The sequence below is a fragment of the Lathamus discolor genome, chromosome 7, assembly GCF_037157495.1.
Source record: "Lathamus discolor isolate bLatDis1 chromosome 7, bLatDis1.hap1, whole genome shotgun sequence".
Classification (NCBI taxonomy): domain Eukaryota; kingdom Metazoa; phylum Chordata; class Aves; order Psittaciformes; family Psittacidae; genus Lathamus; species Lathamus discolor.
In genome coordinates, this window is record NC_088890.1 from 19,943,409 (window position 1) to 19,958,268 (window position 14,860).

At 40.0% G+C, this 14,860-nt stretch overlaps 1 protein-coding gene across 9 annotated transcripts in view; it reads left to right on the top strand.

Annotated features, from left to right (window-relative positions):
- The window catches only part of ATP2B2 (ATPase plasma membrane Ca2+ transporting 2), a 388,712-nt gene that overhangs the window by 340,220 nt on the left and 33,632 nt on the right, over positions 1-14,860 (top strand). For all 9 annotated transcript variants that reach the window (XM_065687047.1, XM_065687048.1, XM_065687049.1 and 6 more), the window contains 4 exons: positions 241-420; positions 1,451-1,538; positions 9,362-9,468; positions 10,186-10,377. In XM_065687047.1, coding sequence (XP_065543119.1) covers positions 241-420; positions 1,451-1,538; positions 9,362-9,468; positions 10,186-10,377 — 567 coding nt within the window. The remainder of the gene's footprint in view (positions 1-240; positions 421-1,450; positions 1,539-9,361; positions 9,469-10,185; positions 10,378-14,860) is intronic.

A 14,860-nucleotide genomic window follows, 5' to 3' on the forward strand; every position in this document is an offset into this window, starting at 1 on the left:
GGAGAAGCTTTAGGCAGCTTGTCTTAAAAAGGGTTTGCGTGCTCCTCAGTACAAGACTTGTCTTGCCTGTGGCATAACTTCAGTTCTGTAAGTCAGATAGCTATAATATGCCATAAACCATATGATTTCACCTTTTCCTTCATGAATTTCCTAGCTTAAAATATTCTGATTTAGAAACAGAATTACTTAAACTTTATCTCTTACCTAGGAATTTTCTCTCCTGTTACATTGCTTTTGTAGGTCCCAGAAGCCATAAGAAAGTGCCAGCGAGCTGGAATTACAGTCCGCATGGTCACTGGAGACAACATCAACACAGCACGTGCCATTGCCATAAAATGTGGAATCATTCATCCAGGAGAAGACTTTCTCTGCCTTGAAGGGAAAGAGTTCAATAGAAGGATCCGAAATGAGAAAGGAGAGGTAATTCATATACTAAATACCTCATATACAGTATACCTTGTATCAGTAAAGACTACTTGGAGAGGCTGCTACTTCTTCCTACTGCTAGCCTTCTGCAATTCAGAATACCACTGAAAATGTGGCCACCCTCTCCTCATGCAGAAGCCACTCTTGGCTTAGTGCTAGCCTAATTCAGCGCTGTTTAGAACCATAGCACCAGTCTACAAGAAATCAAACTAAGCACCCTAAAGCAGGTTTGTTAGCAAAGAGAAGGAACTCAACAGCAGTTTGCAGATCTCTCTCATAGAATTGCAATGTACTGAGAACCAGCTCCTCCCATTTCTTTATTTTATAGCAGTTTATCTAATGTACTGCTATATCCACTCACTCTAACCATTTGCTTAACTTTATCTATTCTTCAGAAGATTTTTAACTCCTCATAAAAGATGAAGCTAACACACAGTTTATTGAAGTCAGCTTGAAAAAAGTAAACGCTGTGCTGTCCCTTTGAGTCTATCACTAATGAATGGACATAGTCATTCATTCCTTGCATTGGTTGATGGAATCCTGGGAATGTTAGTATATGCAGCAGGTTTGTACTGTTAGTCTATGCAGCAGGTTTATTCTTGTTATATTGGTATACAGAGAAAATTCTGCCATTATTGATGTCAAAATGGAGTGAAGGATTTGGATTCAAAGTTAGAATAGAATAACACTCTTCTACTTGTCAACATCCTCTATCTAGAGTCATGATACAGAGTGGAATTAATCCATAAAGGTGATAAGAAAAGCTGAATAGGTACTGTGGCAAATATACTGACATTAGCCAACATCTGAACTTTGACAGTAGTAAACTGCCTGTTTTCACCTTGTCTTCATTTGCAGTTTTGATGGCTCTTACAATTCTTCTGTGCTTTTGGAGTAAACTTGCAGACCAGGGCAGTGAAGCAAATCAGCTGCCACACAGACATAAATATAGTTTGCATTTTTCTAATCACAGGCTAACAGTTCTACTGTTTTGGGGTTTTTTTTTTGTGTCCCCCCCCTCCAGATTGAGCAAGAACGGATTGACAAAATCTGGCCAAAGCTTCGGGTGCTTGCTCGCTCATCTCCCACTGACAAACACACTTTGGTCAAAGGTGCGTGCCGGCTGCTTTATGTGTGTGTGGAAACTAATGCCAAAGTTACTGAAGTATGCTCAGCACTTCAACTGTGTTGTGAAAATTCTGCTGTTACAAATATAGCTGAGTTCTTAGCTTTAATTGCACATTTATACACAATGCAAGGAAGTGTTCTCAGTAACCAAGTCTTTTGTGTTTGTGTTCTACCCGAGTCTTCAAATGGAAAAGAACAGGAAACTGGTTGGCATGAATAACAGAAATACTAATCTCATATTTGCTTTGTGACTTTTAACTGGACTAGAATGAGGCTGTAGCTGGGAAGGGGAAATGTGTGTTTGCTGGTCAGAAAGAAAATATTACTTAGTTATTCATATAAAACAAGAGGGGGCAGAGATTTTGTATTCTTTGCCTATACCTCTTTATGAAGAAAACAAGAACAATCTCAAGTCACTCAAGTGCATCTGTTCTCTGACAATTATTCTTAACAAGTATTCCAAGATAAAACACTTTTCATGTTACAATAGCAGTTATTGAAGATGGTGAAACCTGGAGCGGCCCTTTATATGATTACATGAATGGACATGGGCTTTTTAAGCCTAGTCCATTTTCCTATAGGCTCACTCATGCTATGAGATGCATTGGCTTCCTTTAGATTTCTGGCTGTATTTTTAGTCTGTTTTTGCTCAGACTGCACCACACAAATGATGTTCTCTTCCAACACTGCAGATGGAATGCTCCTATAAAAGAGGGATTTGTTCATGATTTTCTTTATAAAGCCTTTTTCCTATCTGTTACTCACTTCTTGATGACTTGAAATCTTACTCTGTTGACCTTGAAGTTCACACTTAAAAGACAGCTGATGAAATCAGCTAATTTTTGATTAGGAATAACGTCATTTCTGGCCATTCTAAGCTGGGGGGCTGGTGCAGGCAGAAGCCCTGTCAGCAGATGGTATTTGCTGGCTTCCTGATGAAGAAAGAACCAGACTATTTTGCTAAGGCCCTAAAAAGTCTGGGGAGACCCATCTTAGCAATTCTTGCAGGAACTGACATTCAGGGTAAGATCCAGCTTATCAGTTAGATGTTATCAGCTGGTTGGCTCCTTAAATAATTCACATTTAGGTAGGAAATCCTTTTGATATGGCAAAGTTTTATTGATATGACCCCATACATGATTGATAAAAGCTTTGGAGCAGTATGTAATTATTGTTTTTTAATGTTTACATGCTTTTGGAGCTAAAGTTCCATTGTGAATTTTGAAGATTGGCTCAGTAGGGTCCTTTGGCTTTGAGACCAGTGTATGTGAGGAACTCTGGAAGCATGGATCATTCCAGAGAAATCTGGTAAGCCTTGGTACAGTGCACAAGATGGGGCAGCTGGAGACATCCTGCTGTTACTCACCCCCTCCAGCTACTGTTTAGACTAGTGGTCTTAAAGTGGGCTGCACACACATCAGGGACAATCCACTGGGATGCAGGAAGAACATATATTTTGCCATTAATAAATAGAAGATTATTTTTTAGATGCTGTTTATTTCATCTCTGTCTAATCCTTTTCTAATGTATGTTTTATAATGTACATAAATATATTAGTACAGTATTACATATGCATCATTTATAAATAAAATACATATTTTGGGGTATGTGCTCAGAAAGATTTTGCCATAGGTAGTCATGATTGAAAAGGTTTGGAGACCACTGGGTTGGACCACAGAAATATTAACTCCATAGGTCAGTATTAAAACTGCACCAAGTTAGCTGAAGTCTACTCATTTCCCTAGAGCATTGAAAAGACTGTTGTATAGTGTTGAAGGACATGACTTGTACAGCCTAATAGTTTATTTGTTTCCGAAACACACAACAATTTGTGTTTCATCAAGTGGATTAAATAAGTCCCTTGGGAGTCCTCATTTGAATCAGTCAGGATTTCCCTTAAGAGGAAAATAAAACCTTTGCCAGGAAAAATGAAATAAATGAAATAGAGCTGAACAAAACCAAGCAACAATCCAAGAGATACTTACTACTACTGAAAGCCACATGCAACTAATATAAATACAATTAATGTTTTTAAGATGTGGCAAGTTAAAATGGTAGAGCGAATAAGTATCTAACAAATAGAATAGTTAGGGCTGGAAAGGACCTTAAGATCATCTAGTTCAAACCCCCCTGCCATGGGCAGAGACACCTCACACTAAACCATCCCACCCAAGGCTCTGTCCAGCCTGGACTTGAACACCGCCAGGGATGGAGCACTCACAACTTCCCTGGGCAACTCATTCCAGTGCCTCACCACCCTTACAGTAAAGAACTTCCTCCTTATATCCAATCTAAACTTCCCCTGTTTCAGTTTTAACCCATTACCCCTTGTCCTGTCACTACAGTCCCTAATGAAGAGTCCCTCCCCAGCATCCCTATAGGCCCCCTTCAGATACTGGAAGGCTGCTGAGGTCTCCACGCAGCCTTCTCTTCTCCAGGCTGAACAGCCCCAACTTTCTCAGCCTGTCTTCACACGGGAAGTGCTCCAGTTCCCTGATCATCCTCGTGGCCTCCTCTGGACTCGTTCCAGCAGTTCCATGTCCTTTTTATGCTGAGGACACCAGAACTGCACACAATGCTCCAGGTGAGGTCTCACAAGAGCAGAGTAGAGGGGCAGGATCACCTCTTTCGACCTGCTGGTCATGCTCCTTTTGATGCAGCCCAGGATACGGTTGGCTTTCTGGGCTGCGAGTGCACACTGAAGCCAGCTCATGTTCATTTTCTCATCGACCAGCACCCCCAAGTCCTTCTCTGTAGGGCCGCTCTGAATCTCTTCTCTGCCCAACCTGTAGCTGTGCCTGGGATTGCTCTGACCCAGGTGTAGGACCTTGCACTTGGCATGGTTGAACTTCATAAGGTTGGCATCGGCCCACCTCACAAGCGTGTCAAGGTCCCTCTGGATGGCATCCCTTCCCTCCAGCGTATCAACCGGACCACACAGCTTGGTGTCATCGGCAAACTTGCTGAGGGCGCACTCAATCCCACTGTCCATGTCAGCGACAAAGATGTTGAACAGGACTGGTCCCAACACCGATCCCTGAGGGACACCACTCGTTACTGGTCTCCAGCCGGACATCGAGCCATTGACCACAACTCTTTGTGTGTGGCCATCCAGCCAGTTCTTTATCCACCGAGTGGTCCATCCATCAAATTGATGTCTCTCCAATTTATAGACAAGGATGTTGTGTGGGACAGTGTCGAACGCTTTGCACAAGTCCAGGTAGATGACATCAGCTGCTCTACCCCTGTCCATCAATTCTGTAGCCCCATCATAGAAGGCCACCAAATTGGTCAGGCAGGATTTCCCCTTAGTGAAGCCATGCTGGCTGTCACCAAGCACCTTGTTGTTTTTCATGTGCCTTAGCATGCCTTCCAGGAGAATGTGCTCCAAGATTTTGCCAGGCACAGAGGTGAGACTGACTGGTCTGTATTCCCTGGGTCATCCATTTTCCCCTTCTTGAAAATGGGGGTTACATTTCCCTTTTTCCAGGCATCGGGAACTTCACCTGACTGCCATGATTTTTCAGATATGATGGCCAGTGGCTTAGCAACTTCATTCACCAGCTCCTTCAGGACCCGCTGATGGATTTCATCAGGTCCCATGGACTTGTGCACGTTCAGGTTTTTAAGATGGTCTCGAACCAGATCCTCTCCTACAGTGGGCCCAAGCTCTTCATTCTCACAGTCCCTGTGTCTGCCTTCCAAGACTTGGGTGGTGTGGTCAGAGCATTTGCCAGCAAAGACTGAGGCAAAGAAGTCATTCACAACCTCAGCCTTCTCCAAACCCAGGGTAGTGAGTTCTCCTGATAGCTTCCTCAGCAGTTCCTTATCCATCCAAGGAGGTCTCCTGGCCCTCCTGCTGCTCTCCCTTCTAGTCAGGATGCAGCACTCCTGAGCTTGTAGCAGGTGATTCTTGAATATCAACCAACAGTCTTGGGCCCCCCTGCCCTATAGGGCTATATCCCATGGAACCTTACTAAGCAGGCTCCTGCAGAGGCCAAAGTCTGCTCTCTTGAAGTCCAGGGCAGTGAGCTTGCTGCACGCTCTTCTCACTGTCCTGAGGATCTCGAACTTGACCATCTCATGATCGCTACAACTGAGGCTGCCCTGGAGCATCACATTTCGAACCAGCCCTTCCCTGTTGGCGAGCACGAGGTCAAGCATGGCACCTATCCTTGCTGGCTCCTCTATTACTTGCAGAAGGAAGTTGTCTTCCAAAGTTCAAGAACAAGTCTGTGGAAAATCAGGCTGCAATTTTGGCTGGTAATACTCCAAGGGCCATTAAAAGTTACAAGAAACTATTGAAATATTCACTAGTTTGGGGCCTCTTGTTAAAATGTTATGTTTTTCTCAGACACTTGAGGGATCAAGAGGGTTTTCTTTTCTTTGATGTATTCTATCTGCTCTAGGGTAAAAACACACATCACAAAGTAAACTTTTTTATATTTAATATTTAATGACATACAGCTGCTGGAGGGAATATTTTTTCTCCTTAACATAGCACAATCCCACCCTGCTAAAGGATCATTTTCATTTTGCATTTCTGTTTTTACTACTGCTGAGGGACTAGACAAAGGCATGGTTCAGCACTGCAGACTGGGCAGACAGCTGGTCTCAAGTATTTGTGGCTTTGAAGTAGAGCTACATCGAAAACAAAAAGTTCAGCATCACCAACTGTTTCAGTGCAGTGAAAAGGTTTGATATCTCAATCCCACTGAAATACAGTTTTTTACGGGGTTTATGACGCCCATTGGTATGATTCCATTTTTTACCCTATTTCAAAATATAACAGGTTCATAGAATGTATACTCATGTGTCCTTATAATACTATTGCTGAAATTCTTCAATATTTTCATGCTGTTACTTAAAATACTATGGGAAGCTACTGTTGAGAACTGATGGGAAAGAGCATCTTCTTATGAGAAGGTATAGTAAATATTCACTTTATCAGTTAAAGAAGTTGTGCCTTCCAATATGTTTAAATTAGGCTGGAATTATTTTTCTATGATATTGAAAACAACTATTCCTTTCTCATATAAAGCTGATGGATTAATAAGCAGAAAGAGAACTTTAAAGAAGAAAAGATTTTTAATAATTACCCTTAATTACTAAAATATTTCACATATTATTGCACAGGAGGTATTATATATGGCCCAATTAATGTGAACATGCCATAAGACTAAGTGGAATAATAGACAAAAGTGTATTAATTGAAATTCTGAAATTAAATATCAGCATGCTATAAATTGCAAGTGGTTTTTAATTTTTTCGTTTGTAAGAAAATGTTAAAACTTATTTTTCTTCAAATTCATATGAAGAAGAATTCAGGAAGTTGACCTGTTCCACAGTGTCAAAAGTCAGCTTCAGCCAACTCTTCCCTGAAGCGAAGAACGTAAGACCAGTTTAAAGGAAGCAGGAAGTATACTGCACTTGAATTTTGAGTTTTCTACTCTCTAAATATCATTTAGGTCTCTGTAGCTGGTACTAAATGCAACTTTGTGGGAGGCCTTGATGCCTTTATGGTTCCCCTGTAGCCTAAAGCACATTGTGGTGCATGCTTGGTGCAGAAACATGTGTGGTTTAGCCATGTTCTTCTGTTCTAATTTCATGAAGCTGTGGAGCACTGTTCACAATTACCAATGCTGTCTGTAATATTACATGTAACACTGACATTAGCCTTTAAATTATTCGATTAATGTTAGATGGGAGGAAGGTGGGAGGTACTGGATATATTTCACATTCACCTGTGTATTCAGTGCCGGTACCTTTTCTAGCAAGTTTGTGCATACAGTGCCCCTCTTGATAGCTATACAGAGTTGTTTTAAATAGCAGCTTTTCCCTCATCAGAAACAAGCTTCTTTCTCTGAAAACCCTATGCCTCATGCAAGCCACACGACTCCTCCCCGATTCCTGCCACATCAGCAGAGTCTGTGTGTGGAACACACTGTAATGTTATGTTCTAGGTGTATTCCTATGGCCATTGAATAAAATTCTTTTTGACAGTTAAGAAGTCGTGGCCAAACAGCTTAAGATGAGGGAACAGACCAATGAAACGGCAAAAGCTTTTTGGGATGGAAGCTTTGCCAAGTTTTAGGAATTCCCCGTCTATGCTGGTCTTATCCCAGCTGCATAGTTTGCTTTTAGAGATAAAAATGACTACTAAACCTTGTGAACAACTACTAAACCCTGTAAATTACTTTGCAATTAGCTGAGGACATCTGGTAGTACTGTCATTGATCTCAGAGTGCTATTTATAGGAGGGCATTTGTTAGAGCCTCTTCAGCTTGATTTGGGTTGTGTTCCCATTTGGAATCCAGTTGTGAGAGGATGTTATCTACCTGTTTGGAGCAGTTAATACTATAGCATGTCAGAGATTATAACTATTTTTTTTTAAAAAAGCTTGAACTATTAATTTAACATCAAAGGATGAGTTAATAACAAGAAGGGAAGACCAAAATAAGTGCTTTTAACAGTAATGGTATCTGATGTTCCTGTTTATTTTGTAATACCAAAGGCAAATCACCCCAACAAATTGAAAGCTCTAATTATAAGATGTTATCAGAATAATGTGCCATTTATCTGAGTTTGTCCTGCCAGTGGAAAGCAAACAGGGTTTTTTCTGCTTTTTGTAAGACTGAAAAACACAGGGCAGTAACTGCTTCCATGCTGCATTGCAATCTTCTGAGTGCCCGATAAGCCTGAACCTTGCCAAGAGGCAGCTATTGCTTTGTAATCTGCAATTTCCTATTTCTGCTTAGGTATCTGATATGTGAGTTATTTTATTCCAGAGCAGAATGAAAGCTTTTCACACTGGGAAGGTTTTGATAATTGCTTTTAGAGGTTATGACTTTCTGCAAAATGTGTTAGCAAAAGGCATTTTGTCATTTCCCCACCTAATTAATTTGGAGAGGTGTTCCTGTCTCCTACACAACAATCCTGTATTCTAGACTCATGTTTGAATGGACTCTGACATGGAAATACAAATATGAGTGGTGAAAGATCCCCATCCAAGGGCCACTTCTGTTGCCTTAGAAAAATTCTTTATTCTTTTCCTTACTTTCTCCATCTGCATAAGTGGAAAAGACTCCCTTCAGGCTAGTTGTATGAAACTTGATTCATCAAGTGAAAAGTGTTTTCTTTTCTCAAATGATCACAAAATTAATATCAGAATTATTTTATTATGTCTATTTATTAAAACATTTGGCTCCAGAATTTAAAGAATTATTTTACATCTTCTTAAACAGTATTTGGCAGACTTGCACATAGCTTTTAAAATGCTAAACTGGCTCCAGCTAAATGTAATTCATCAATGGCATGTTAGCTTTAGGTCAAACTGATTGCCTGAAGGCATCCCAGTAAAGCAGATACTGCAGTTCAGTCCCAGTTGAGGAGAGCTTTAAGTACAAACTTAAGTCTCTGGTAAATCCTTTCCACTGATGTTTAATCAGAGAGCTGGGCTGAAATGTGTTTACTGTGACACATGATTTTAAATAGTAGAAATCTTCTAAAAGAACATAATGATCTGATTTCATTCCCTTTGAATTCTATGCAAGTTTTATTGATGTTTTGATGATGCAGGATCAGAACTTCTCATGTAAATTCTAGTGGTGATGTCTGGTAGTGTGTAGTAGTGATGACACAGCTTTCATGGTTCTTTTCCTTAAAAATCAACTCTTTTGATCTGCGTAAGACTTGTGTGGTACTATGTAGTCTATGTTACAGGGGCCCTGCTATTTTTTAGAGGGGAGTTTTATCTTGCTAATCATTTATATATATGTGTATGTATACACACGCACATGTTTTGCAGGTATTATTGACAGCACCCAGGTGGAGCAGAGGCAGGTCGTAGCTGTGACTGGTGATGGAACCAACGATGGACCAGCACTTAAAAAAGCTGATGTTGGCTTTGCAATGGTATAATCTTGAGCATATTTATTGATGTTTGTGTCATTATAGATTTGCTGTAAGAGGCTTTTCATTCATTATGTGCCGAGAAAGTTGCTTGATTATTACATAGTTATTGGGGGGGGGGGGGGTGAACTATGTTTTTTCTGAATCCTTTCATTTACTGTGTTTTGTTACTTTTCCAGTATTTTGTCTAAGGTAATTATTGGTCATGTGCAGAATCCTGTACCAACACAGAAAGATTGAACTATTTTCTCCACAACAGTGGAGCACTATTTTGCTTCGATAAAATCCATCACTAAGTGTAAAGATGTCTTCCCAGTGTACTCTGATTCAGAAGACATTAATATTCTAGACTATATATTTATATACATAACTAATTTTTGTTAGCAATTCTGTTCATGTATATTAATAAGATATAATCAATGATAAAAATAACTCAGAAGATCAGTAGTCATCAAGCTGGTAATTTAAACCACTCAAAACGATCATCACATGAACTCCATTGCTATCATTCCCCTCTTCTGTGTCCTTACTCACTTTCAAAAATAGGCCACATTAGCAAACTTCCTAGTGAACAGAAAATGCAGAATATATTCAGCATTTCCTGTTACTATGCTGGGAAGTCTCTGCATAACTGTGGACTTCGAATGAGTATGAAGATCTGTATTCTAACTGTCTCTGTGCTTTCTAGTAGGTAATTGTAGTCACAATTAATTTTTGCAGGGTATTGCTGGAACAGATGTGGCAAAGGAAGCCTCAGACATCATCCTGACAGATGACAACTTCAGTAGCATTGTGAAGGCTGTAATGTGGGGACGCAATGTCTATGACAGTATCTCCAAGTTCCTGCAGTTCCAGCTCACTGTTAACATTGTGGCTGTCATTGTGGCTTTTACTGGAGCATGCATTACCCAGGTGAGCTGTTGCTAAAAGTATGGGGTCAAATCCTATTGAGATAGATAAACTTTTCATTCTTAAGTAACAGTGGCTTACATTTGATTCTCACTTTGCAAAACAGAAAATACACTGAAATTCTTCCGAGCATTAAAAGTGTATTTAGGATCAAGCTGCTAAATGTTAAATAGCAGTTCACGTAAGGAAGTGAACTAATTCATCTTCTCTTGGAAGCAGATTACTTCTAAGAGTGGCTAATTTTTGTGCTGTTTCCATATAGCTCCCTGGGTTTGATTGCATATTATTGTCATGACTGAACCTTGTGATGATGGTCAGAAAATGTCAGGGGTTGGAAGGACAAAGTTATGTGACTTGGCCCTTTCCTCTCAGAATATTTCACTATGAAATGTGTATTTTTGATGGATTATGGAATGGGATTATTATTTTCAGGACAGCAGTTCTGACACACAGATGTAATCCCAGCAGGGGGACTTTTTGACTGATAAAAACATTGTTGCTTTCAGGCAATCCCTTTTCATTTCAGGCGCAAATGACAAACCAGTTAAATGTCACATGCACTTGGACTTTGATTTCTTTTTCTCCCTTTACGTTAATCCCCCAGTGCAATCCTGGAGTACTTGCAATGTGTCTACATCTTTTGCAAAAAGCATGTGTGAAAGTAAACCACGATTTTTCCCCCCTTCAAATTACTACCTTTTGACTAATAAACTGCAGTTTTATTTTCCCTAGAAAGAAAAGATGTATTTAGTACAGTAGGTTTTTCTAATGGAGGATAAAACACAACATGCAGGTTTTAGTGCTGTCCCTCCCTAAATTAAAGTGTAGTTGTGATGCTGCAGACAGGTGCTGTCACGAACTGCCTCCTCTGATGCAGACACACAATGGGGAAGCTGCCTCTTCCCTCTCTTGTGCATCATGCAGATGCACAGGCCTGTTTTCGTAGGTATATTTCACCTCATGCACACCTGAGCAAAACAATGAATAAGTCATTAGCTCTGTTCCAGGGTAAACTTACATTGTAATCATGGAATTGATACTTGAAACCAGAAACCCAGGTACCTTTACAAAACCATGAGGTCAAACTTCTCCTAAGCCTTGACTGACGCATACAGGCTTTTGTGCAGCATGTGAGCAAGCTTCAGCTTCTGCTAGCGCCATGCAGTGGCTGGGTGGGTGGGACTGTCACCCGTCAGCTCCCCTGCTGAGTGAGCATGAGGATAGTGCCGGGAGACACGCAAAAAGGCTGGTTTTGAAGCAAGTGGAAGTGATCTTAACAAATGAAATAACTGGTTTATCCTGTTCAGACAGCGAGCTGACACCTGAATTCACTTATTTTCCAAAAAGTCAAAATTGTTAGCTGCCAAGTGCTAGCTCCCCCCGCTGCCATCAGGCCCTGCTGATGCCCAGGTGTCAGAGCTGAGCTTCTCTGTGCCACAGAATTACTCACCTGGTGGCAGAAGTTGGATAACTTTTCCCTTGGAACTATTTTGAAGCATATTAAGAAAATGCTTTGCTGTAAAGTGATTATTGTTGGTAACAGAAGGTACTAGAATAAGGACTGAAACTTGGGAAGGTCAATCCTCCTGGATTTTTATCAGTGGGACAAAACAATATAGAAAAGAGTGCTAACAGCAGCATGGTGAGAATGCCATTACTGGGCCTGCTGTGAGTGATTCCTTTTAAGACCCTGTTTTATAGACATTCAGTTACTGCCTACTAACATTTAGTTAAGGTGATTTTTGTTGTTGTTGTTGATGTCCAGCACTTTTTCAATAGCTTGATGAAAACATGAAGGCTAATATATTCCGTTTGTTAGTTGAGGGATAATTGGTTTATTCTTTAAGAGGTTAAACATTACAGTGTAAAGACTGTTTGCTATCTAGTCTAAGTGCATAAACAGTGCAAACTTTTCATTCCAGAGCTTTCTTTATCCTTTGAATAATTTCACTGGCTTCTAGTAGGACATGGATCAGGACCAGTGTCTTTGTATTGCCCTAATGGTCTATAAGACCATCGCTGAGCCTGTCAAGTCTGTAGTCCCTGTTTAAAGGTTTTTAATGTACACCTCCTAGAATTCCTGTATTTCTGTCCAAATAGATTCTCATGCAGTTCCTTACTTTGGCACTAAAAATGCAAATCCTACAGAGAGGTCCGAAGAAGCTAAAATTTTAACTGTAGCAAAAGGGCAGCAGTTACTTCCATTGTAGTTCTGTTTATGCTCAAAGACCTCACCTCTGATCATCTCAAGCAGCTCTCGGTTCTGTCCCTGCTTACGTATGGACATCATTATGTAGGGTTTGACCCAAAGGCTCTAGCCAGTGAAAGGGCATTATGTTTGTTTGGCTCATAAGCTTTACTAAAAATCACCCATGAGAACATGGACATCACTGTACCCTGTGGTTGCTCTGAAAATAGCTCTATCTCAAAATGTACGAATATAGCAAAAATACCTTGCAAACAGGCTAGGTGCACATACACAGATCTAAGTCTGCAAAACTGTACTCGGGTCTTAAATTACTATCTTGACTGAAACATTTAAGTTATTAACAAACAAATGAAGCTAAAATCTATAGTTTCCAAAAGGCAGCATAGCTTTCTGTGACCTTCAAAATGAATATTTTAAGGTCCATATCGGACTGGATTTTACTTTGCTTTTAGATGGTCAGTTTGGCTTTCTTTGACAAGCAGAATATAATTTTAGTTCACAATTAATATTCAGGTTAATTAATATTCCCCAGGTTATGTTTTTTGGTGATATTTAATCAAATCTAGAATGAGGAAAATTCTATGGAGGTTGTAACATTTCTTTCATGCTTCTTACGTCACCTCTCAAAAAGTATGTTCTGCAATTCAGAGCCAGCATACTGGGACACTGGAGGATGAAGCTTCTATACTTACCTACTCTGATTAAAAGCTGACTAGGGATCACTCCCTCTGTGGCTGCATAGGTGCTCTTAATTTTGTTTCCAGCATGTAGATAACACCGACCAATGAGATCCCAACTATTGTTGCTACTAGTCCCATGCCAGTGCAGTTTGTGGCACAATGCAACCAAGATGTATCAGTTCACCTTGTCTTTCAAATAACCCAATTCCTTTACCTTTTGCTTTCTTCTCTCTGGGTTGCATGCTTTTAAACTGATCAGGGTGTGGTTATCTTGACCAGTTTGCATATAATTGTCCATTCTGTTTCGCAACTATTACCTCAGGTTAAGCCAGCGATTTCTTTTTCCAGTGGATTTATGAGACATAAACTCTTATATTCTGACTTCATCCTTGGAATAACAATTTTGCACAGCCGTTGCCTGACTCAGTGAGGGTTCTTCTTTGCAGCTCTGCCTACATTTACTGTGAATTTTGTACTTCAAATGAGTCATTGCTCCACATCTCTAGGTATCATATAGAGGTTTATATGCGCCTTACAAAGCCAGAAGATTCATCCTGTTTCCTGTCCCCTACACAGTACCAAGAGAATATTAGGTCATTATGTTTGGAGCTGTAAAAATAATCTGGGTATGTACAAAATAAAGATTTTAAAATGCAGTTCAGTCAAATGGAAACAGCTTTTCACTGGAAGTCTAAAGCTAGCAGGTTATCTCTCTGCCAAATTTTGTCTGTATCCAACCGCTGAGGCAATGTAACTATTCAGAAAGGTTGCGTCAAAGACAGAGAAGACTTTGTTTTAACATTTTGCATTCAAATTATTATTCTCATAATCTGAGGAAGACTTAATGCTTTAGCAGACATTAGGAATTGAAAACAGTGACTCTATAGTACATTATGTTTGGAAAATTAAATGCAGTGAACTACTGCATGAATCACTTGTTTTTACAGATCTTGTTCAAGAAATGAGGATGATCTATACTTACATGTGTAAGGCAGTAATTCACTTGGTTGTAATATTTGAATGCAGAACTGTATTTGGCAAATCCTAAAATCACAGCATTGGCAAATTTGAAAAAGCTATAATATAAAATCAAAGTATGCACTGTTTAGCTTTGTTTTGAGAGGGCTTAGAGCCACGGAGATAGAATTGAGGATGCCACTTCCATACAGTTAGTGGATGATGTAGCAGCAGAAGTGAGGGCTGACATTTCTCTGCATTAGTGGATATAAGATTAAACCCACCAGAAATGCTCATTTTTATAAACCCATGCATGTGTTCTCTTGACAAGTGGGAGTGAAGAGGTAAGGGTGAAAATACCTTTTTCCTCTCCTACAGCTTGTCATCTAAATCAAAAGTAACAAGCTCTAAAATTTGTGAGGCTCTGCATGTCACAAAAGATTTGTAGTTTATTTCCAGCCTTTGGCAGTTTGTACTTTTAAGTGTTTCGAAGATGAAGTGTAACATCACTTGATTTAAGGGACATTTTCCTTTTACCTCTAGGCCAAAGCTAACCTATTCCAAGGTCAAGTGGAAACGAATTTGACAAATAACTGGTGATTTTGGGTGCAATTTGAGCAGCTTTCATCCCCAAAGTTTT